At 45.5% G+C, this 22,807-nt stretch overlaps 3 protein-coding genes across 31 annotated transcripts; 1 reads left to right on the top strand and 2 right to left on the bottom strand.

Annotated features, from left to right (window-relative positions):
* Window positions 1-408: 408 nt before the first annotated feature.
* LOC1270150 (protein LSM14 homolog B) lies at window positions 409-12,418 on the bottom strand. Of its 11 annotated transcripts, none has more exons than XM_061650600.1 (10): window positions 12,197-12,406; window positions 9,674-10,225; window positions 8,643-9,065; window positions 8,394-8,546; window positions 6,558-6,883; window positions 6,311-6,484; window positions 6,086-6,211; window positions 4,494-4,726; window positions 4,124-4,401; window positions 409-3,775 (listed from the first exon to the last, which is right to left on the bottom strand). In XM_061650600.1, the coding sequence occupies exons 2-10, from the start codon at window positions 9,792-9,794 to the stop codon at window positions 3,768-3,770; spliced, it is 1,842 nt and encodes a 613-aa protein (XP_061506584.1). In that variant the 5' UTR covers window positions 9,795-10,225; window positions 12,197-12,406; the 3' UTR covers window positions 409-3,767. The 11 variants fall into 11 exon arrangements, with proteins under 11 accessions (XP_061506584.1, XP_061506583.1, XP_061506590.1 ...); XM_061650599.1 differs by having other exon boundaries at window positions 6,059-6,211; XM_061650606.1 differs by lacking the exon at window positions 8,394-8,546 and having other exon boundaries at window positions 6,059-6,211; window positions 12,328-12,418.
* Window positions 12,419-13,277: 859 nt separating this feature from the next.
* LOC1270149 (cytochrome c1, heme protein, mitochondrial) lies at window positions 13,278-16,855 on the top strand. The gene is made up of 4 exons (XM_308821.5): window positions 13,278-13,814; window positions 14,700-14,744; window positions 14,850-15,425; window positions 15,505-16,855. The coding sequence occupies exons 1-4, from the start codon at window positions 13,488-13,490 to the stop codon at window positions 15,730-15,732; spliced, it is 1,176 nt and encodes a 391-aa protein (XP_308821.5). The 5' UTR covers window positions 13,278-13,487; the 3' UTR covers window positions 15,733-16,855.
* A 2,487-nt stretch (window positions 16,856-19,342) lies between these two features.
* On the bottom strand, window positions 19,343-22,676 carry LOC1270148 (ubiquitin-conjugating enzyme E2 variant 2). Of its 19 annotated transcripts, none has more exons than XM_001688046.2 (5): window positions 22,489-22,676; window positions 20,683-20,860; window positions 19,967-20,109; window positions 19,752-19,877; window positions 19,343-19,664 (listed from the first exon to the last, which is right to left on the bottom strand). In XM_001688046.2, exons 2-5 carry the CDS (start codon window positions 20,699-20,701, stop codon window positions 19,524-19,526), a joined length of 429 nt encoding a protein of 142 aa, XP_001688098.1. In that variant the 5' UTR covers window positions 20,702-20,860; window positions 22,489-22,676; the 3' UTR covers window positions 19,343-19,523. The 19 variants fall into 19 exon arrangements, with proteins under 19 accessions (XP_001688098.1, XP_308820.3, XP_061506608.1 ...); XM_308820.4 differs by having other exon boundaries at window positions 20,683-20,857; window positions 22,489-22,662; XM_061650624.1 differs by having other exon boundaries at window positions 20,683-20,857; window positions 22,311-22,620.
* Window positions 22,677-22,807: the final 131 nt, after the last annotated feature.

A 22,807-nucleotide genomic window follows, 5' to 3' on the forward strand; every position in this document is an offset into this window, starting at 1 on the left:
CGATGCCTAATTTCGTCGTTTTCGAGGGTGTGAGACACATACCGACTCACCGCCTTTTCACCCATTCAACTGCGCTGGATGACTATATACGTATATGTGTGTTTTATATCCGAAAAAACGGTACGATTAAATCTTCGGAACGATTTTTTTTTAAATCATCATTTTAACAACGCGTCCAGAAAAATACATCCGCCACCATCCATCACACCGCCATCGAGACGAGCGCAAGAAAAGGTACATGATTATTTGCAACATGTGCTTCCCCATCATTCTTTCGTGGTTTTATCACTTCATGAACGGAATCATTCGGTGATAGACATCCCAGCAGAGTATGTCTATTAGCAGCTGCGTATACATACACACATACACACAAACACGCTCGCTGGAACACTAAAATGAACGCTCGGCTTTGTTTATGCATTTTTCATATTTTTTCTTGCTTTATATTTCCTTCTCGACTCTTCCGGTTTCGATTTTGACGACTTTTGTTTTAAATATAATTAATCCAAAAACTTAGCTGATATTATTTTGTTTCCTTCATAATTAAATCCATTCCTAGCGATCTTGCTTCTGTTGGCCTTTACACACTGTTTTGCCGGCTATTGTTATGCTGCGCTTTTGACTGGTTATCTGGTGTTCATTCATTTCGACGCGGGCGGAAATAAACTCGCCTCTCGATTAGAAAGCCCTACTATTGTACCTTCTACCCTAAGGGTTTTGCACAGGCGCACGAACATGTGTCGTTCAAAAGTAACGTTTTAATAACAAGCAAATGATTTAATCAAGTCACACTTGCTGCTACTGCTTACTACTGCTTTACGTCTGTGTGAGCGCACACTTGTTGCATCTCACTGGCTTCATATTATTCCTTTTTGGGAGTTTAGAGGATTTCCTCGATCACCAAACTTCCCTCTAAAAGAAAACAATATGCATGTCCCTGCGATTCAAAATCTTTACGCGAGATTACGGATCTACATTTTGCTTTAACATTCTGTGATTGCAGTACTGCAATCATCTGGTTTGTATACTATACTCGATGTCCCTACTCTACACACGCACAAGAAGGATCGTATATAACGCTCAAGTCTAATCTTTCGAAACATTACTTTTCGACCATCGTCCTGAGTGTAATCCCACTGGTACGTGTGTGTGTGTTTGGGAACAGGGAATCGGGGTACTGAAATTGTATTGATTCATCTCACATAAATCGTTTGATTTCTGTGCAAGCTAATTAACAGATATCGAGAGGGACAGCGAGCGAACAATAGCAAAGCGTTTTGCCCCCAGACAGTGAGCTGAAAACTAGCAGTAGCAGTGAGCCTCGTTTTACTACAGATTTTACGCACCACACGCTTAAGTGGTTATGCTCGAAATTAATACCAAAAAAAAACTATGCATACTAAATACAATTTATAAAGAATGAAAAATGAAAATCTTAGAAAATTTAAGGTAAAAAACAAATTAATTATGGATATTAGGCGCCGCAATCAACCTTTTTTAAAGTACTGTTCAGGAAGTTTCCAATTCCAAAATGATCTCCTACTCCTACTTGACGTAGAGTGGTACTGGAGCGGCTGGATAATGCAGCCCTTGGAGCAGTGCACTCTTCTTCTTCTATATCCCTGCTCTCAATGCCCCGTCATCCGTTAGCCCCCAGCCAGTAGCGCGCAAACGTGATAAGTGGTACATAGAAGCTTCCTAAACTTCACACCAGGAAGGAAACAACTCTGACGCTCCTCCTCCGGGGCGTTGGTGTTCATCATTTAACAAAAGTGAGATTTGATACCCTCGAATCGACGACTATTTCCAAATCATTAAAACCGATTTGTACGAAACCAGATAAAGCCAGCTGGGAATAGTGTTTGACCTCTACAGTTCTGTTATTTTTTGTTTTGTTTGTTTTTCTTCTTACACCGCTTCTCTTCTCCGGACGGATGGACGGCATTATGTATCCGTCGCACTCACCAATGCTGCCAAGTAGCACGTTCATTTTCGCTATACACACATCCTTTACCAGGTGCGCGTCGCATTCGATAGCAAAATGAAAAAAGAGAGGCCTATCCGTCAGTTAGGGAAGCGGGCTCTGTTAACTCATCTTATGTTTGTTTGTTTTCAGCGTTTTGCGCTACACAGACGACATGGGGTCGGTCTGTTCTTTCTCTCTCTCTACCGTCTGCTTAGTTGATGCTTAGTTACATTCATGGTGCAAGCGATTTTGTAGATATGCAACATATGGACACTGTGCACTAGTGCATTTAGTTTTTCGCTGCTCCTACCTATACCCACACACCGCTGCACCTCCGAGCCCTGTGCGATTTGTCTCGTTTACGTAGAAGAATCGCATTTCACCTGCGGATGAACGGGGGAGCGCGCGTGCGTGCCGCTTTTTTTCCACTATTTCTAATACAAATAAATTTAACTTATCGATGAACGATGCACGTTGCACGGATGGGCAGAAGCTGGAAAGCACAACCAGCCACCACCACCAGCCGGTACTTCCCTATACGAACGACTGCAGATGGACGAATCCCATTCGTCCGCACTTCACTTTACAGTGTATCGGCAATGCAACACACGAGAATAATCGGACGATGAGCCTGTACCGACAATGTTGCATTCGGTATAGAATTCGTAGCAGTGACCGCGTGTTGTTCGTCCTCTGTTGCCAGCACAAGGAAGCCAAACAAAGTGTACGACAATGTAAAGGCATCACCACGGGGGAGGTGTGCATAGTTGCAACTTCCTGTTCGTGATATGCCAGACGATGGTTGTTTCGCAATATTGATCAGCAGGTTAGTTCCTTGGTTCATCGTTCTGCTCCATATGGTCAACTTATGCTGCTTTTGTTGTTGTTTATCGTTGAAAATGCACAATTTGACAGGGAAATCGGTTCGCCCCTATCGCCGAATACTGAACCAGTATTCCTGCATTCGTATATAAAGCCGACCGGGTAGGTATGCTGCTGCTATTCGCTTTTGCTCGTGAATAATCCTATGCAATAGTCGCATCATCCAACTTTAGCGGCTGCACACACATCACCTTCTTCCACCATCATAGGATCGATCGTGTACGATCCATGTTTCGCATACTTTTGGGGGGTTGGTGGTTTACTTTCTTCATATCTCGACGCAATATGTTCGCCACTTTACTGCCTGCCATTGTCACTCCGTAGCGATGGGAGGCTTAACTTCAGCCACATTCATCTGAACGCCGTGAAGATCTTTACTGTCTTTGCTCTATGCTTCACTACTGAGCTGCTGTTGGTTTTAGTAGTAAGCAAATCATCGTTGAACGTACATTATTATTAAACCGGTGCACAACATTTATCCATAGAACCCCCTTCGTTTCACATGTTTTGCACTGTACAATTTCGTTCTTTACCAATCCGTTACGGTAGTACGGGGGGGTTTGTTGTTGGTTTGTTTTTGTCACATTTGCTGCCAGCGCGTTCTGGGCTTCAGAGATACGTTCTCACAATATTTGGAGATTGTGGTATGGGGGAGGAAGATGATGTTGTCTTTTGCTGGTTCCTCTCCTGCACGCGTTCGTTAATACATATTGTGCACATGAAACATGTTTTTGCTATAGATATTGTGCACCTTCTGCTTTTGTTCTTCACTACTTTTACTTGTTCAATCTTCCATCTGCGTTTACGCGCAACATAGCTCTTTATCCTCTCTTTCCTCTTACTGCTCAATCGTTTTTTATGGAACTAGTCAGCTTTCTAAAAGTAACAGTTTATCCGTGGTGATCCGGTTTCCGTGGCATTATTTACCTGGAATTAAAATAAGCTTCAATTATTGATTCTGTGATATAACATGGATAATGAAATGTTTTAAGGGATCGTAATTTTAGCCTAACTTACTAGTAAATTGTAATACATTAGTAATTTCGATTTATATTACTTTTCGTACGTGATTTTTTCTTGACATTATAATACGATTGTTTTCTTGAACCTTGCAAGATAAATTGAACAATTATTCCAAACCATTTGGTTTGATCAAACAACTATCAATCAAACAACATAGAAAATTCGATTCAGACTAAACAACGGTTAAACAAATCCTGAACGAAACACAATTGCAAAACATGCGAAAGTAAGATTTGGATATGTATTGCTTACCTGCCGCCACTTCTATGACCGCTGGCTGCTGCTGATCCTGGCTGGCCGGGGCAGTCGAGGTTAGTTGATTCGACTGCTGCTGGCCACCTGCATTCGCATTGTTACCGGACGCGTTCTGCTGCTGTCCGCCCGATCGGTTATGCGACATGCCGTTGCCACCGTTCAACTGATTGTTGCGGTTTCCGCTGCGGCCCCGGTAGTTGTTACCACCGCGATAGTTGTTTCCTCCACGATGGTAGTTGATGCCACGGTGGAAGTAACCACCTCGTCGGTTGTATCTATTATGAGGGAAACGCACACACACACACACACGCACACATTAAAATTATAATGTATTTATCTCGATGTTGCTTTTATAAAGGACACTTACCCGCCGCGTCTGGTCGACCCGACGCCGAATGTTTCCGTGTTCAGTTTGCGCTCCTGGCGCCAATCCGTACGCTGCTGCTTTCCCTTCGCGCGCTCGACCGCCTCGCACGAAATGTTGTCGAAGAAGGACTTTGCTTTGTCGTAGCAAATGACATCTTCCTCCTCCTGTTCGTGCTCACCGGCACCAGTTTCGTTGCCTGAATCGTCCTTCTTGTCCAACGTTTCGGTTGTAATCTGCACCACCAGTTTATTTGATAACAATAGTATATCATCATCATGTCCGCAGCGCGAGGAACGAAACATTATAAGTGTAGGAAAAATGATTTATTAAATTTTGGTTGTATAAAAAGTAAAAAAACAACCCGTTCATCACACATGCACATATCCGAATGTGTTGCGCGTATTATGCACAATTTATATTGAGATAGGTGCGTGTAGTGGGGAACGAACTACTTTTTCTTGTAATAGGGATTATGATGAGATGAGAAAGAAGATGGTTGACAGCAAAATTTTGACGACTCTAAATTTTGTGCTAGGTCCTTTTTATAGGGTGCTACAATTGCACGATTTTTCTTGTTTAACAAATTATAAAACAAGGAAAACCATGGCCATTCATCAAATCTGTTTTTTTTTTTTGTATTTTCATCATGGTCCAATAAATAATATACATGTGATAGCCAAACACAAACGCACTGTAAGTAACCTTCGTCTTTCAATTCATGAATTGTTTGATGAACACATATTGAATTAATGAATTAATAGTAACAAAATAAGAAACAATATTAATATTGAAACATAACATTATGTTTTGGCAAAAAGAAAATAACCAAAAGAGAAACAAAGCATAGTGCATAGAAACGTTAACAGCTAAGAGGTTTTAATCACTTGCGTTGAGAAAAAAAACTAGGACAAATAACAAAATAGCATTGGTTAATATATGCTTGAAAAGAATGCAAACAATGAAAACTAATAAAAGCATTATTTAAGATAGCATACACATTCAGCGAAAAATGATTTTTTTTTTTTTGATAATTACCAAGTAAAAAAATCGTTTAATCATTTCTTTGAAACATTTGAATAACATTGTTTGGTAGAGTAAAAAAGGATTACTTTTCAACATTTTAAAAAGAGACTTAAACGGGCCTTTCCGTCCGTTGTAGTAATGTGGTTGTTAAACAATGATTTCCTATTACCGTAAGAAATCGTCAATTTCTTTTAAAAATTCTCTATTACATTTAAATAGAGTTCACATTACGCGTTCGATGAACGCAAATTAATTGAATGGAAAACAGTAGATTTAAGGTGAAGAATTTGCTTGATTTTACATACTGATGAACATCCATTCATCAATAAAAGAAAACACACACATTCAAATCAAAAACCTTTAGCAATAGCCATCATCTTCAGTCGTGTTGGGTAGTACAATGCCGGCATATCGTGCAAACGGCACACTTAATTCTTGTTTGTACAATACCGGCAACACGGATAAGGAAACTGGGAAGGACAATGGAGTGTAGCGTGTGTGGAGGTAAATAAAAGTAATAACAAATAAAAAAAATAAAATACCTGCTCTGGTTTCAACTCTTCGCCCACCTTAAGTTTAGAAAGCTGCGATCGTAGCTCTTCGAACTTGCTATTGGCCTGTTCGAAATCGTAATCGTTTTCGAACTTAAGCAAATTCTTAGCACGTTGGCCTCCACCGGCACCGCCGGCTCCACCCTAAAAGAAACAAGTGCATGCCGATTAAATAAACGTTCCACTACCACCTGAGCTTCCGATCCTTTCCACGGCATGTCGTCACTAGCCCATTGGCCATACCTGCTGCTGCTGTTGCGGCTGGCCAATGTTTCCTCGAGGACGGCGCATGATGGCGTTACCACCATTGTTTTGGTTTTGGTGGTTACGATTGTTGTTCCAGCCGCCACGGTTTTGACCACCACCCTGTTGTTGGCCCTGCTGTTGTCCCTGGTGTTGCTGATGTTGTTGTCTTGGCTAAAATTGACAGAACAAAATTGACTTGGCGTATAAGTAGTTGAAAGGAGAAACCGAAGCAGTTGGGATGTACCTTGTAATTTTCCTTCATCTGATTGTCGCCACCATGCTGTTGCTGCTGTTGCTGCTGTTTGCCGGAATCGCGTCGCTCTCGCATATTGTTGTTCTGATGATTTCCCCGGTGCTGCTGGTTGTTCTTGTTGCGCTGCATGTTATTGCCACCGTCGCGGTTGTTTTGCTGCTGCATCATCTGCTGCTGTTGCGGCTGTCCATGTTGCTGCTGCTGCTGCTGTTGCTGCTGTTGCTGTTGCTGCTGCTGGTTCGTCTGCACAGCAATGTCCACCGTCGGACTCTTGCGCGACAACATGTTGCTCGGAGTTCCCGAACGCGATCCACTTCCTGTGTGGAGAATGTAGGACAAAGTTTAATAGTTTTGAACAAATCCAATATGTGCCCATGTTTGTAATGGATAGTAATAACGATAATGCTAAATAATAAACGAAGAATGGAATGTCAGATAAATGTTAAATTGTGTCATAAAACTGTAACTGTACAATGTAAATTGTAACTGAAAGCTGAAAATCAATAGAAAACGTAAGCTAAGCTATCATTTAGTAACAAACCTAATAAACAAGCAACAAGCAATAAGAACCAAAAACGCGTAGAAACAAAATATATGAAATGAGTTGAACAATGAACATGAAATAGCAGTCAGTGAAGAAGGCGCAGTTGTCTCCGGTATGGTTTTGAATGAGTGTAACAGCATCAACAGCAACTTCGGCAGCGGCGGTCAATTATAGTAAAATAGTATTTCCTGGAAAGTTTTCTCATCGCGAATTACAATCGTACAATTTGAAATGAATGAATAGCGACGCTCCCTTGCGACAACAGCACCTTTTAGTTGAAACGTAAATTGAATTCAAAGCTCAATTCTAACAAAGGATGAACTGTACAGAAACAACTGAATGAAAAACTGAATAAAGAAGAATTATGCCTGTATAGTCTAAGTACGGTAGCAGCAAATATACAATAAATGAAACGAAACATTAAAAAACTAACTAATGAAGGGAAGAAAATATTCTTTACTTTTCTTTATACTTTACTCCACACATCAGATAGCAACAACAACAACAACAACAAAATCCCCTTGCAGATGTTTTGAATGGGAAAATAGTGAATCTAGCACAGAATGCAGAAGGAGAAGCAATAACAAGCGCATATGTACACACATGCAAACCAGTAAACGAAAGCATCGTAGCAACAATAACAAAAAAAACGGGCGGAATATAAACGTTATCGGGTAAACAAAGCGCTATCGCCAGGGCATGATAACACAAACGGACTCGTTTCGCAATGTACCAGGCCCTATATGCATGTGTGTTGTACTTTCAATAAACGCGAGAGAGCTCAATATCACAATATGCTTCCGGAAGGAAAATCTACATGCACATATGACCGCGCAAACGGATTGTTGCAATACAACGGTGGAAAAGTTAAACGAAAAAACGACAACTGAAAACATGAAAGCATATTGTGCGTATAATAGTGTAGAGCTGTCTTTTGGCCTATGCTTAAGAGAGTGTGTTTTAAACTAAATAAAGTGTTGTCCCTACTTTGCACATACGACAACATGTGATGGTGTGTATGATGCTCATCATATTCTTCCCACCTTGCTGCCGTTGTTGTTGTTGTTGTTGAGCGATTCGCTTTGTACTGCGTTCCGCTGCAACACCACCAAAAACAGCCGGTACGGCCCCTGCCGATCCACGCTCACTAACAACGGCCTGCTCATGCTCATTGGAGGAGCGAGGAGACGCTCCTGGTACCATTGCCACCGAGCCGGACGTAGCGATTGTTGGAAGAAAAGCGGACGGCGATTGTTTTGGCATCGACCGTGCGTTGGGGGTACCTGTCAATAACCCGGCTGGAAGATCTGTCGCCGCGGTGGATCCTGCTTTCGGGAACATATCCATCGCCTGTTGCTGCTGAGGCTGCTGCTGTTGCTGCTGTTGAGGCTGCTGCTGTTGCTGTGGGCTCGAGCCATTACCATCCACTGCGCCATCTTCACCACCACCACCATCATTATTAACGAATGAACGACCATCACCAACAACAATAAGCTTATTTCCGACCACATTCAAATCATTCGATAGCATACCTCCGAGATTGTTCATTCCACCGAAAGCGTTGTACGGTTGGCCGCCGGCGCCACCGCCACCACCCATCTGCGGTGCATGGCCGGGCGGTGGTGGACCACCCATCGGACCGCCGGTGACAGGGGGACCGCCACCCATCGGACCGCCGGGCGGGCCACCGGTCGGTGGGCCTCCCATCTGCGGCATCATGAAGCCCTGGGGCGACTGGTAGCTCGGCTGGCCGAGCTTGTTCGGCATCGGCATCTGGGGCGGCTGCTGCGGCGGCAGATGCATCTGCATGATGGCCGGATCGTTCGGGACCGGGTTGTTGTTGATCACCCGAATATCCTTGATGTCCGTCCCGCGGAAGAGGATATAGTCGTAGCATTGGTTCTGCGGCGCAATCGGGAACTGGGTCTCCCGATCCTCGGTACCATACGACTTCACTGCACGGTGGTGCGGAGCCACGTGCGGACGACGGAGGACATGATCACACCCGATCCATCGTGAGGGCAGAAAATAAGAAAAAGAACAAAACGGAACATGAATATTAGTAAATGGGCGCCATTTGCTTTGCCTTAATTGATTTTGTTTTAAATTTGCAATAGGTTGTGAACTTGTGTGATACTAGCCGAGTGGCTACTAGAATTGATGAGTAAATTAGGTAACAGAATAATGAATACATTTTGTTACAGGCCATTTAATCTACAGTTAGGTTGGATAGCATCAGTAACACACATGGTATTACAACATTCTGCTACACCTCCATTACACTTTTTACTGGGAGGACATTTTGTTTCCTCCATTCCATCCCTGCTATCCTTTGGCCGTATTAAAAATCATTAAAAATAACGCAACGTGGACAAAAGTTGAAGTTTTAGCTATTTTTCTAATTGATAGCAGTAGTTTTTGCTTAAAAAAAGTATTCCAATAAATCAACAATGAAGCAAAGCACAAGCACGTGTTTCTCACAGACGATCGTTCGAGAAACGACGAGAAAGGATCATGTTCAGCAGCCGTATTTGTGTGGAATTCTGTATCACACAATACTTACCTCGAGCAAGGGCGATCGTGCACCGCTCCGGATCAACGGTGAACAACAGTCCCTCGTAGCGGATATCGGCCTTCGATATCAGCGAGATGCAGGAACCAATTTCCGGCATCGGGCAACTCATCCTGAGGCCTTTTCCTGTTCACTTCTACCGCAAGATGCCTACTTTTGCTTCTACTGCTTTCTTTCCAGCGGTCATAGACCGCCGATTGCGGCGAGACGACGAAACGTTCCACACCACCTGTGCCTGCTCCTCTCGCCCTCTGCAGCACAACACACACACACACACAATTGCTTCTCGCTTTCCCGCACACAATCACTCACGCACACACCGGGTACACGCTTTGGTCGTTTTTGGGGAAGGGTCACAGTATCTTTCACACGCTATCACTTAACACAATCCAGCCTCCTGGTGCTCACGGAGAAACAGCAACCAAACAAAACGACGGACTGTAGGCCGGGTCGCGCACTTGGCGTATTCGATCACACACCAGCAAAACGCCACACAAACCGCCCGGTCACACCAATGTGCTGTGCCGCGCCTGGGAAAGAGAGCTGCAAAAAGAAGTGCAAAAAAATGAATTAAAAATCACTTTTAAACTACCATCGAATGAACGTCTTCCGCATGTAAAAGTAAGACGCATTCCCACCCACGAACCACACATACACACACACACGCACGCACCACACACATACGCACAGCAAGGTGACTCTTCTGAAATAGGTTAGGGGGAAGAAGATTCGCCAATTACGGACCGGCAAGCAACCGTGGCGTGTATCTCTCCCGTCCGATAGTAGGTTAGCGTGTGAAAAGTACTCGATCGCGGCGTGAATGCTCTACGGAAACTAGACGCGCGATGCGAAGAGGAGGAACCGGCCTATTTCACATGTTCGAACATCATCTGGTGTGACGTGTGGTTTTGCACTTTTCATCCTGTGGAAAACAGTTTTTTTTCCTTTCCTATATGGCGGCTTTCACTTCCGGCGCTTCGGTTGCAATGGCGACGCGGGGGCATCAGACAGCAAAGCGTTCGAAATTAATAATGGCAGCATGCGAATGCTTCGAGCTCCGCAACAGGATCCACGCCGAGGAAGAGGGAAATGGACTTAAATGACGCAAACCTGTAGCATGCCCTCGAAAGGCGACTAGAAGGACTAGAGAGAAGCAAAAATAAATGTCCACCACTTGACACGATTACTCACGGTGGCTCACTGCTTCTTTACAGACCGCTGAAGAAATTAGCAGGATATTCCGATCGACAGATTTGCGGTTTACGCGCTGGAGGATGAAAAGATTCTGCCAACGTACTACTGCTACTCGGTGGTAGGCGGTAGCGCTTTCGGTAAGGTGTGCGGCGAGACAGCGACAACGCAACGACGACGACGACGACGATGATGATGATGATGATGATGATGCTGATGATGAGAGTAATTCAAAGATGGACGACAAACGGAACGAGAAATGAACACGCACACATACGAGCAGAAAACTAATAAGCGCACTCTTTCTCTTTCTATCTAACGCTATCGACCAACGAACAGGCAGCCAGATGAAACGGGAAGAGCAGCCTACCTCCTAAGTGTGTGCGAATGTGTGTGTGTGTGAGTGGTGCAAACCTTTTCTCGCACTGACAGCTGGGAAGGCGAAAATGGAACGGCGCTGACAGCAACCGCCAATGAGCGAAAGAGAGAATAATCGACAAACGAAAAACTAGAAAGAAAAAAACCAAGCAAGGAAGAAATAATACGGTCGGCCGCGCTGCTTCCCCATTCACAAGAGTGTCCACTTTCAGCAGCTGGCGTGTGCTTAACTGGCTCGGGAAGGAAAACCGTTCCCAGCTATGCTCTTGCTGGCCACATACCGTTGATTGCGCTTCTTCTTTTCGCCAACCACGCCACCGGGAGAGCCCTTGAAATGCTGCCGTGATTGCCCTTTTCGCCGATACACGAACGAGAGACGCAAAAATGAACTGCCCCGACTCGCATTTGACCCTTCCGGTGGTCCGACAACTGCACTTTGGAAACTGCACCAACACCACTAACGCCATCACTAGCAGTACCACCACCACCACCACTATACCATCTCTTCACACGCCGCCGGAGGAGCAAAGAAGAAAACGAAACTCATTTTCACACCTAACGACGAAGCGAAGAACCTTGCAGGGAAAGGGGAAACGAAAGGACCAACGGGGGCACTTCTTTTACCGTCAATTTTCGTTCGCTTTTGATCGAAAATTTCACATTCCAGCTCTACAGAAAATGCTACCCCCTACACACAAAGGGACACACACACATGCACGCACGCACGCATCCACCAACACACACACACACACACACACGTATGGAAAAAACCACCACACCGGGTCAAAGGAGGCGACCGTGCGGGGGGAATGCCTGCACCGTCGTCGCCAACTTGCCTAACCCTGCCCACCGCCGAAACCCTAACCCCTCGGCGGAAGAAGCGCAAAAAACAACACGCCACGGAGCGCCACCAGGGCCGGACATTTTGGGAAACCCACAACTCACCACCGCTAACACACCCGGGGACACGCACACACGCCGTGGAGCCGCCTTGCGAAGCGCGATTTTCTACGCGACACACGCCGAAAAGACCGAAGAAAGGAACGCTCGCTGCACTCGCTATTCCGCACACTCACTTCTCTGACGTTGTGTGGAGGAGAAAAAAATCGACAGCGCGCTCGAGTGGAACAGACGTCTGTTGGGTGGACGGGACGGCGGGCACAAACGACTACGGCGTTCAGGATGCCGACCAAAAACGGCCAGCGCGACGCGATGTGTTTAGCGAGCCAGATTGGGATGTGGTACAGTGATTTGCGGCCCATCACTGTGGATCTTCAGCACTGATTGCGTGAATTTTTCGAGTTGAATTTATTCAATATGGTTATTAGTACATGTAAGTATACTTGTTGCTCAATATTACAGTCATATTTGGCTATAAAATGCTATACTACAAGGAAGAAATGTACAATCTGATTAACACGGTATCCAGCAGAGTACTGAAACCGAACGTATAGATTGAGCTTCTGTCAGCAGCATGCCAAAACCGGGTTTTCGCGAGCTCATCAACGCTCCAAATCAGTGCAATTTTCCCTCACCGGCGATCGTTTTTGAAAGGCGTTGTGATGGTTTTCGAGGGTTCAACATTTCACCCCACGGGGTCCATTTCATATGTGTGCCACATTAGCATCTGCGCTCCGCTGTCTCACTGTCTCATACACGTTTCTCTATCGCATCAGCTGATGCGATGGTGGCCATTTATTTACTGGGGAATCGAGGAAAGCCGGTATTGAACTTTTGACGTTGCTTTTTTAAATGTACTTATTTCGTGCCAGTTGTGACGAGGCCATTCGCGTGCCATGCCAATTAATGATTACGAAGCTATATCAAACAAGTGCAGGTGTAAAACATTTTTAGCGCAAACAAATAAATCTCATTTTAATCGATGAAACTACATTCTTCAAGTTTTTTTGAAGCGATACAATGGTTTATTTACCATCGGCAGACTTAAGAAACTCTCTTATAATTTATGATTATCAGATCTATGCAGAATATGCACAAATGCTTTGTAAAGTTGGGCATAAAGTTGACTAAGGAATAGTTGGCTAGTTCGAAAGAACAACTCGATTGATTACTTCTGCATTGCGAATACATATCGACTACGATGTAGCTACATACACTAATGAGGAAGGAAGATCGATTGTGAATTATAAACAGCCTATTGGTTGGAGCTGAATTACAATTCCTCAAATAAAATCGGCCAACAAAAAGTCTTCTTCTTCTTCTTCACAAAAAGTCGATGAAACTCATGCGAATATTTCCTACTTCGCAACTTCAACCGTCAACTTGCGTGACCGTCACAGTGTGCAACAGTGCAGGAACGAAAAAACTCGATCGTGGACTGTCAAAATCAGCACTCAACGACGACGACGAGCGCTGCCGGACGGAGGTAGAAGAAACGGTGCAGAAACGAGACGGCAGAAGCAGGCACGAAACGACGGTACCGAACAGAGTGTGCGAGAAATCTTTCACTTTGCCCCGTTGCAGTCCAATCATGGCGGCTTTCGTAGGACGAATTTGTGGATCCGGATTGTTGAGCCCGAAAGGCGGCGCTACCTTGCAGAAGGTCGGTAAATACGTGACATCCTTTACGGGGCAGGTTCACCCGGGAGGGGTAAGCGAGTGCGTGCGTGCGTGCGTGCGTGTGCGCGAGTGGCCGTGTCCTGCGGATTGCCCATACGAATGTCCTAACTCTTGCCCCCCCCATGCGAAAGAGATGTGCCAATCCGACACACAAAGAAGCGGGGGGACCGTGTTTCGAACAGAACCCGTGCAAAACGACACCACCCCCACCTCCATCTCCCCGGGCGCTGTCTCGTGGATTTGTGCCAGGTGGTGGCGGGCGGCGGGTAGCAGCGTAGTGAAGAATCCGATAGTGAGAAAAATGTTGTGTAATCACAGGACGTACTGTGCACGGTGCTACGGATGCGCTGGATCACGGCCGCCTGCTTTTCATCGTCCGACCGACGGTGCGAATGTGTTCAATTGTGAAATTCGGCAGCACACGCAGCGCAAAAACGCAAAAATATTCGCCGTTCGTCAAACGTCACTGCAAAGGGGGTTCGATATGTTTTATGCTGTGCCAACCCCATTTACAAAACTCCGAACCACTTTGTTGATCAATTGCAGCAAGAACACCAAAGTGGATATTTTCCTCTATTCACTTACCGAATAGTTGCACACAGGCAGGTCAAATCTTTTCTCGTTCGACCGTGTAATGCTGCACAGAGGGCAAGAAAAGTGACACGAGCGTGTAGAACACGATTGTTTTTCTTTTTCACTCGCATTATATAATTCTCCTCTTGTTGGGTGAACTAGGGTGGATGGGGTAGAGCGAAGTGGTATTTTATCCGCGCTAAAGAAATATGTATCGAAACTATGCTTTGTGTGGTGGAAGAGATGAATCGATGTATTAAATTTGTATTTTTTTCCTTCCATTCTCTTACGTCAGGTACAAAATTTCTCTACGAGCCGCGCCTGGACCAAGAACCAGAAGGTATGTGGACTGCCCGTTTCGCAACGTCAACACCCTCAACCACCTGCCCAATGCCGCTCGCGTTCATGCCCTTTTGCAATCTTTTTTTTTGTGTGTGTTTAACAGGTTGCCACCGCTGCCGGTGTGCTGGTCGGAGGCGCCGGAGCGCTTCTGTACGCGCTCGAACAATCGGTGTCCGCTTCCGGTACGGAGGTGCACCCACCGGAGCTGCCATGGAACCATAAGGGTATGCTCGACTCGCTCGACCACGCGTCGGTCCGGCGCGGGTACGAGGTGTACAAGCAGGTGTGTGCGGCCTGCCACTCGATGCGCTTCATCGCCTACCGCAATCTGGTCGGCGTGTCGCACACCGAGGCGGAAGCGAAGGCCGAGGCGGAGGAGATCCAGGTGCGCGACGGTCCGGACGAGGCGGGCAACTACTTCATGCGGCCCGGCAAGCTGTCCGACTACTTCCCGAGCCCGTACCCGAACGAGGAAGCGGCCCGCGCCGCCAACAACGGTGCCTATCCGCCCGATCTGAGCTACATTGCGCTCGCACGTCACGGTGGCGAGGACTATTTGTTCGCGCTGCTCACCGGCTACTGCGATGCGCCGGCCGGCGTGGTGCTGCGCGAGGGTCAGTATTACAACCCGTACTTCCCCGGTGGTGCCATCTCGATGGCGCAGGCACTGTACAACGAGGTAAGTCGAGCAGCAGCACCGTCGTGTGGTGGAGAAAGCTAAACAAACCCCCATCCCTTCCTTGTACTTGCAAAACCAGGCCGCTGAATATTCCGACGGTACGCCACCGACTGCCAGCCAGCTGGCGAAGGATGTGTCCACGTTCCTGGTGTGGGCCGCCGAACCTTACCACGACGAGCGCAAGCGCATGGGCATCAAATCGGTCGGCATCATCATGATCCTCGGTGCGCTGTCCTACTACATCAAGCGACACAAGTGGGCCGCGCTCAAGACGCGAAAGATTTCCTTCCACCCAAAGAGCAAGTAAGCGGGACCGCGCTCGGGCCGCACCAACAACAGCAGCAACAGCATAGGTGAGATGTGAGGTGGAGGAAACTGGCCATCAGCTGCCGACCGCGCGAATCGAGACCACTGGACGGGAATCATCGGCATACAAACAACAAAACACACACGCAGAGGAAAAAAGCGCAAAAGAAACGAAGGAAAAACCGGACGCAAAACGGCTCTAGGAGAGACACGCTTTAGAGTAACGCCGGCAACAATTGGCACCTAGGAACACAGTGCACCAGTGGGAATTGGGTGCAAGGATGTACGAGGAGGAGGGTAGCGAAGTGTAGCGGCTGGGAGGGGGGAGGGTCGAATGTAAGGACTTTGTTTTATTAAAGAATAGGATATTAAAATCAATCCTAAGCTACCGATACTCGCCAAATACAGAGAAGGATCCGTCTGGTTACAGCTGCCACCAACCTTACGCAAACAAGAACAGGACACCTCCCTTTCGCCAGCCACTTCTCGCTTCTCCCCGTGTGTGCGTGTGTCACCCCCTTCCATCTGACACCAGCCGCGATCTGTTTACGGATTGCGTGCGCCGCGCAACATCCTTGCAACGGGCTTCTGGTTAGTTTTCTTTTCCTTCCTTTCTTTTCCACATGTATAGTTCAATTATCCTATTGTACGCAGTAACAAACCACTACCCGATATGTGCTACAAGAAATTACCGACACAAACACAAAGCTCTCACGATCGTCTTGTTTCTTTTGTGGGTGAGGTCGATTTCCGGGACGATACGATTCCCTGTCCGAAAGTGGGTGTGTGTGTGTGTGTGATCACCAGGTGGTCACAATTACTGCTCTTGTGAAAGTTAAAGCGTGTCAATTTTAAATTTGTCACACTAGTCCCAATGGCCGCGTGCGCTTGTGTGTGTGTTTCACCCATCGTGGAGCTGGTGGTGCACGATCCTTTCTAAAAGGAGCAAAAACACAAGCGTCCTTGTTGTAGTAGTAGTGGTAGTAGTATGGAGGCATAAGATTTTATTTTATAAAAAATCATCAAAAACTTGGTCGAACGATTCCCGCGGTTTGGCGGCGGATGATGGAAAGTGTGATTAGCAAAACAAACAAAAAATAAAACCGAAACCGTTGTTAATTTAATGCGCTGCCTACTGTGTTTGTGTTTGTGTCGTTATTTTCATTTTACATTAACAATAAAAAGCTTAAAGGAGACAACAATGCAGGACAAAGCAGCCGTTCAGAAAACTGAGCCACGTGTTGTGAAGCTAAGATAAATTTATTTACCTTTTGTTTGTTTTCGGGTTAACATCACATTTTGCTCCTTTCGGCTCCACCGACCTCTACGACATATGTACGACACGGTATGCTGCTTCCTTTTTATCCTTTTTCTCTCTCCCTCTCTTAAAGCGCTCGCGATATTGAAGGTAAGTTTTAATGAAACGGAAAAAAGGTCGTTAGTACTGCAGTACCCGGGAGTGAGCGGGGCCGGTTAGTATCTTGCAAAGAGAGACCCCCGCGGAGGTACCATGACGTGCCCACATGGTAAACCTTCTCCCTTTCTCACGGAAAAGCTGTCGGAAAACGACATTGCCGCCAAACGGAAATGTGCATTTGCAAATTGGATTGGTTTTTTCCTTTACTGCAGATCGATGGTCAATTTGCATACGTTTTTCGGTCCCGTTCCAAAAGCCAGTCGATGAATTGCTATACACCATTACCGATATTTTATCGATGCTCCCTGTGGGTGGTTTTGCATTAGCTTCTAATGGGTAACTGCGATCAGTGTGTGTGTATGTGCGTGAAGTTACTTCACCACTTTGCTTTGTTTTCCTCTGATTCATCCTATGCCATGAGATTGTTGACTCACTTTTTCTTTAGTTATGCATTATTGATTTTTTTTTAATATTTGTTGTTTATCTTCTGGCGTATTAGATTGTTTATTGTTGTTATTATTATTTCCATTTCATTAACTCTTGAAAAAAAAACCGTGTTTGTTATCCTTCCGTGTCTTTTCCCTTTCTGTAGATCATATCCCGTTGTCCTGATCCTGGCTTTGGAATACAGAGCCTACTGTGTTGTGTTCCCTTCTACTGATCTACTGAGCTTTCTTTATCAAAAGCGAATGCGCATTAGTTGCTTGGTCGCATCGGTTAACTAAACCACTCTTCTTTAATTTTGTAGGGACTCTCTACGCAGTATAAAATAGGAATGATCGTTCTCTTAACCAGAACGCTACACAGTTCAACTACCTTTCCTTTCTCTCGCGTTCCAGCGGTGTGTGAGTGCCGATTTTGGACGATAAAAACAATAAGGACGATGAAACAACACATATATGAACCGCAATAGGGGATATTGCGTAAGTCAAATCACTGTGCAAACCCTGTGTAATTATTTAAAGCAAAAAAGAGCTACTGGAAACTGGATTACCCTTTTTACATAGAAGATACACGTGGTGGTTAAGGAAATGGTTTATTTTGCCTTTGCACATACAACATTTGAATCTCGTCATCAAGTTGGCGTTTGCTTATTTCTTTCCTTAACCCCCGCTTGTCTACACAAGGTTGTCTGGTGGCCTTGATCGAAGTAATTTTCTGCAATTTTTTAAGTGCAATAATCGGAACCAATTGCGAAGAAACGAAAAAAAACGTCTTTTGATCCAACTAAGAGCTTCTGCGTTGTTTCCCATCAAAACGCTTCAACGTAACTTTTGTTGATGCGACACAGGTTAACCATGTACACACCTCGGGCTAAAGCGATTGCTTACTTTCTTCTAAAAGCCGCCCTCTCCCGGGTCTGTTGGTAATCACAATTAGGATCTCGATTCAATGTCGAACCGGATTTCGATCCACTAATGACTAACACACCTTTCAAGCAGGTCATTTGATCCCTACCAATAAGATCACACAATCAGCGCGTAAGGGGCAAAGGGAAAGGATTGAAAGGATTTCCTTGCTTGATGATCGGATGAGTAGCGGTCGCTGGTGTGTGATCGCTGGGTGATAGTATCTAGTAGCTGGGGCATCATTCGATATTAAAGAACTGACCACAGCACCGGAGGGAGAGAGAAAGAGAGAGATAAATATAGTGTTACAGGACAGTGGAACGTTAATAATTGATGGTTGTTTGCCTTTCCGAAAAGGAAGTTTATTTCCTCGGTTTCTCTTCAATGTGGTGCTCGCTCTTTGCGGACGAGATATAGGGGTGTTTCGCATTCGTGCTTGCGTGTTTTTTTCTGTTTTTTTGCTACATTTTCACCATTTTTACTGCGTTTTGCTGTTCAGTACAGGGGCGGGGAGGAGGGATAGGGAGAGATGTTACCTATTGTTCAGTTATTATTTGCATTTGCTACCTGTTCGCACTGATCGCTCCCATAAAGCGGTGGTTACGATTCAATTTTCTTTCCCATTTTAGCATGTGACTTTGTCCTGTTTTTAGTATATTTTCCATGCGCATCAACCTCTCGTTATTGGTTTGCTAATAAGTTTTGTTAATATATAGCGATTCACCACATCGGACCTCTGATCTGACCATTCGCATCACACTCCTCACCCTCATCATCATCATCATCATCATCATCATCATCATCAGTGTTGGTTGATTTATAACTTACTGCGATTCTTACTTCTCTTTCAGCTTTTGCATCTTCCTCTTTATTATCTCCTCTCACTGTTACAACTTTCCACTTGCAATAGTTTCGCGCTTTCTTCCCCTCTCACTTGCACCTCACACGTGAGGGACACAGGCAGAGTGAGAGAGAGAGAGAAGAGAGAAATAGTGTTCGGGATTTCGAAGATTTGAATTAAGAGCACTAGAAGCAACTACCCTCTGGAGGCTGTGTTAACTTAAGATTTTCCTTTAGCGTCATAATCCTACGTATTTCTTGTAAAATTGTCTTAATCGTGTAATCACGGTTCCATCTGCTCAGCACTGGAACCATCCTGTGATCGACCTGTAAATTACGGGGTGGGGAATGTAAATGAAAAATGACGTCACGCAGATCATAGTTAGCTGGGTCTTTGTTATATACACTACTTACCACACCATTCTGACTGTTGATGCAGTTGATGTTGATTTTGGAAAGAAATTTCAACGTCGGCGGCTCGTCCGGATAACGCTCGCCGCATTCTATTTTCAGTGAGTACATTCTGTTTTCATATGGAGTCTGGGGAAGAGGGAGGGCCAGGTTTTGTGGTCAGAGACAGTGCAGGACAATTCAATAACCGGTGGAGGTGTTACGCTGCCAGTACTTACCCTGGGTGGGCCAATGATCATGCCAGTCCAGTGAGTAAGGGTCATGTCATCGTCATTCTCGAGACCCCACGATATGGTACCGTCTCCTACGCCCTTCTGTCCTGCTTCGAGCTCTTCAAGTAGGCGAAAGTTTCGTGGAACAACTGCGGAAGGCATAAACACAAAAATGGATCGGTCACGTTTCATTTCAGCAATTATCCGCATAAGGCAAGGATCCTTTATGCAGAGGGAAAACATTCAAACATTCAATCAATGATAAAAACGTAAAAGTTTCAGTTGCGTCAGGTGAGACCAATTAAAGGATCAAGTATAAATAGGAACTCCACCATGTTCATCATGTCGTGAAGTACAAAAAATAAAATAGCAATGAATGAAATTGATTTTTTTTTGTTTGTAGATGAGTGTTAATTACAGCACCACACAAGACTTGTACAACATAATGGTTCAGGCCATCGTTGGTCGTAGCTGTAGTAGCAAGTTAAAAATAATAATGAGATAATTTAATAAAGCACGAGTCTCGCCCGGCTAACAACGGACGACTAATTAAATGGATAATTCTGTACTGTAACGACCAGAAACACTACAACCACAACAACCACAAAAGTAAGGGGGATCGTGCTGGACGGCGAGTAAGCTGACTTTTGAGCGCCTCTGGTTGCAACAACCACCGTTGCATCGTAGTACACACCCGCTACGCCCAAGGCCCCCGAACTTACCAACTCCTGACGAAGCCATCCTCGAGTATGTGTGGTGTGGCGGCGTGGATACGGCTCACAAATTGTCCAGATTCTCTCCTGTTTCTCGTGAGGTTGCTGCAACGATACGGACCCGGGCTAGGAGATTCCAGGCGGATCAGTTTCTGCTCGTCCTAAGCAATTCCGCCAGTCGCTGCTGCTGTACCAAAGGAACGAGCGTGTAGAAAGAGGGAGAGATAGAGAGGGATGGGAAAAAAGCTGGATTAGAGAGCAAATAATGCAAGCATGCATAGATAAGCGTATCATATTTTTCGCGCAAAGGGTGCACAGAATTGCTGCAGCTCAGTTTGTGTACCGAATCGTTACATTGTGGTAGTCGCTTTGCATGATTGCATGACGTATTTCGTGAACTGTCAACCCCTACACCGGACAATCCATTTTTATCACACACAAAAACCATACAAACGATCATACATCCTTCCGGGCCATACCTACTATGATCAACCCGAATGGATTTTTCCAGTGTTTTCTTACTTCGAAAGAAGCATGCTGACACGCAAGTTCAATGAAATGCTTCTCGGCGCAGCTTGTTCGAGCAATTCTTCACAAGTGCTAGCAAGGATGCGGCAAATTGGTGGTGCGCATCTTAATCGTTGCTTTCTCCAAATGAATTAAGCCGCAATTTTCGTTTCGATTTTCAATACCAGCACCAGTGACCGTCATGCAACCGCAAACCAGACAGCAGCGGCATCTGTGCGCGTGTATTGGTTGCCTTCCGCTGGTAAGGTGAAGTTTTGCGTGTTTTCTAGTTGATGAAATTGGGAGCCGCAGCCTATGAAAGGAAAAAAAATGCAAACTGCATCCCATCGAGACGTATAGGAGCCGGGCTGGGGGCCAACACATTTTCGTGTCACTTGGAAACGTTTGCTGAAAAATAGCCAGTCCAAACGGTTGGAGTGTTCAGGTGTCTAAGGAAAGACACGGGACTGCAAAGACGGGGGAGAAAGAGGAACGCACTGGGTAAAAAAGGAAACGTCATCGGCGAGTCGCGGAACAGCGCACGCACTCCGAAAAAAACACGATATATGAAAAAAGAGACCGTTTCACCACATCATAGATCCATTTTCTATCTAATCCTCTTCAAATTCGTACTGTTTGTTGGATTCGTAGCTAACGGGAAGAGCCCGTCGTTTTGCTACCCACCATTCGTTCCGGATGATCGAACGACGGCACAGTAATTACTCACGGACACGGACTATTTGTGACTGTTGGCCTCACACACTGCCCACCACATCCTCCTCGCTGATTTGAGGAAATGTGAATGTTTTGAAAAGTCTTGCATCTAACCTCACTGTCGTCGTCGGCGACTACGATCGAACGCGGAGCGCACGTACGTAAAGCGACAGCTCTCACCGGATGATGACGACCAGCAGCCACAGCAGTAGCAGAAAGAAAAAATAATAAGACACCCTTAAAAACACACCCTCAGACAAACAGCTCGCTAGCACGGGTATGGCAGAATTTTGCTTCAACTAAACTTTCTTCGCATTCGCGTTACGTTCCGTTGCGGCAATACCGATATATCGACCCTTTCATCACGGGGGTCGTCCGCACCACGGTCACCTGGAAACTTCGCGTACTAAACACACTTCTCTACTTCTGCTGCTGCTGCGCTCCCTTTTTTCCCGTGCGATGTAGAATCGGCACCACCAGCCAACAAAAAAAAAGCCGTCTAATCCTTACGCCCCCGGGAATGGCCGGCGGATGGCTCCGGGTGGCAATATGTGCTGTGCAGTGAGAGTTACGGTTATTACTTTCGGGGCTTACTTTTCTTGGCTCGCGCAGTACGACGAGATTTCGAAGACCAATTTTGATAGCGAAACGAAGTTAGCCGCAGACCAGCCAGAAAATTGAAATGTAGCGAACGGTCGCACTGGTATTGGTTCCACCGAAAGGTACCTACACACATGCAACCCGCAAGCGGATTGATTGTTACTGACTGAACTGACTGTTCAAGAAAATTATACCAGGGGAAGATACGGTCAAGCAAGGTATTGTCGAGTTTTGGGACGTTTTTAAGTTTTAATTGACAGTTATGTCGACATAATGCAGCGTTTAAAACGTGGTGGCTTGAAGCAATGGTTTT

The sequence above is a fragment of the Anopheles gambiae genome, chromosome 2 (genome assembly GCF_943734735.2).
Source record: "Anopheles gambiae chromosome 2, idAnoGambNW_F1_1, whole genome shotgun sequence".
NCBI lineage: Eukaryota > Metazoa > Arthropoda > Insecta > Diptera > Culicidae > Anopheles > Anopheles gambiae.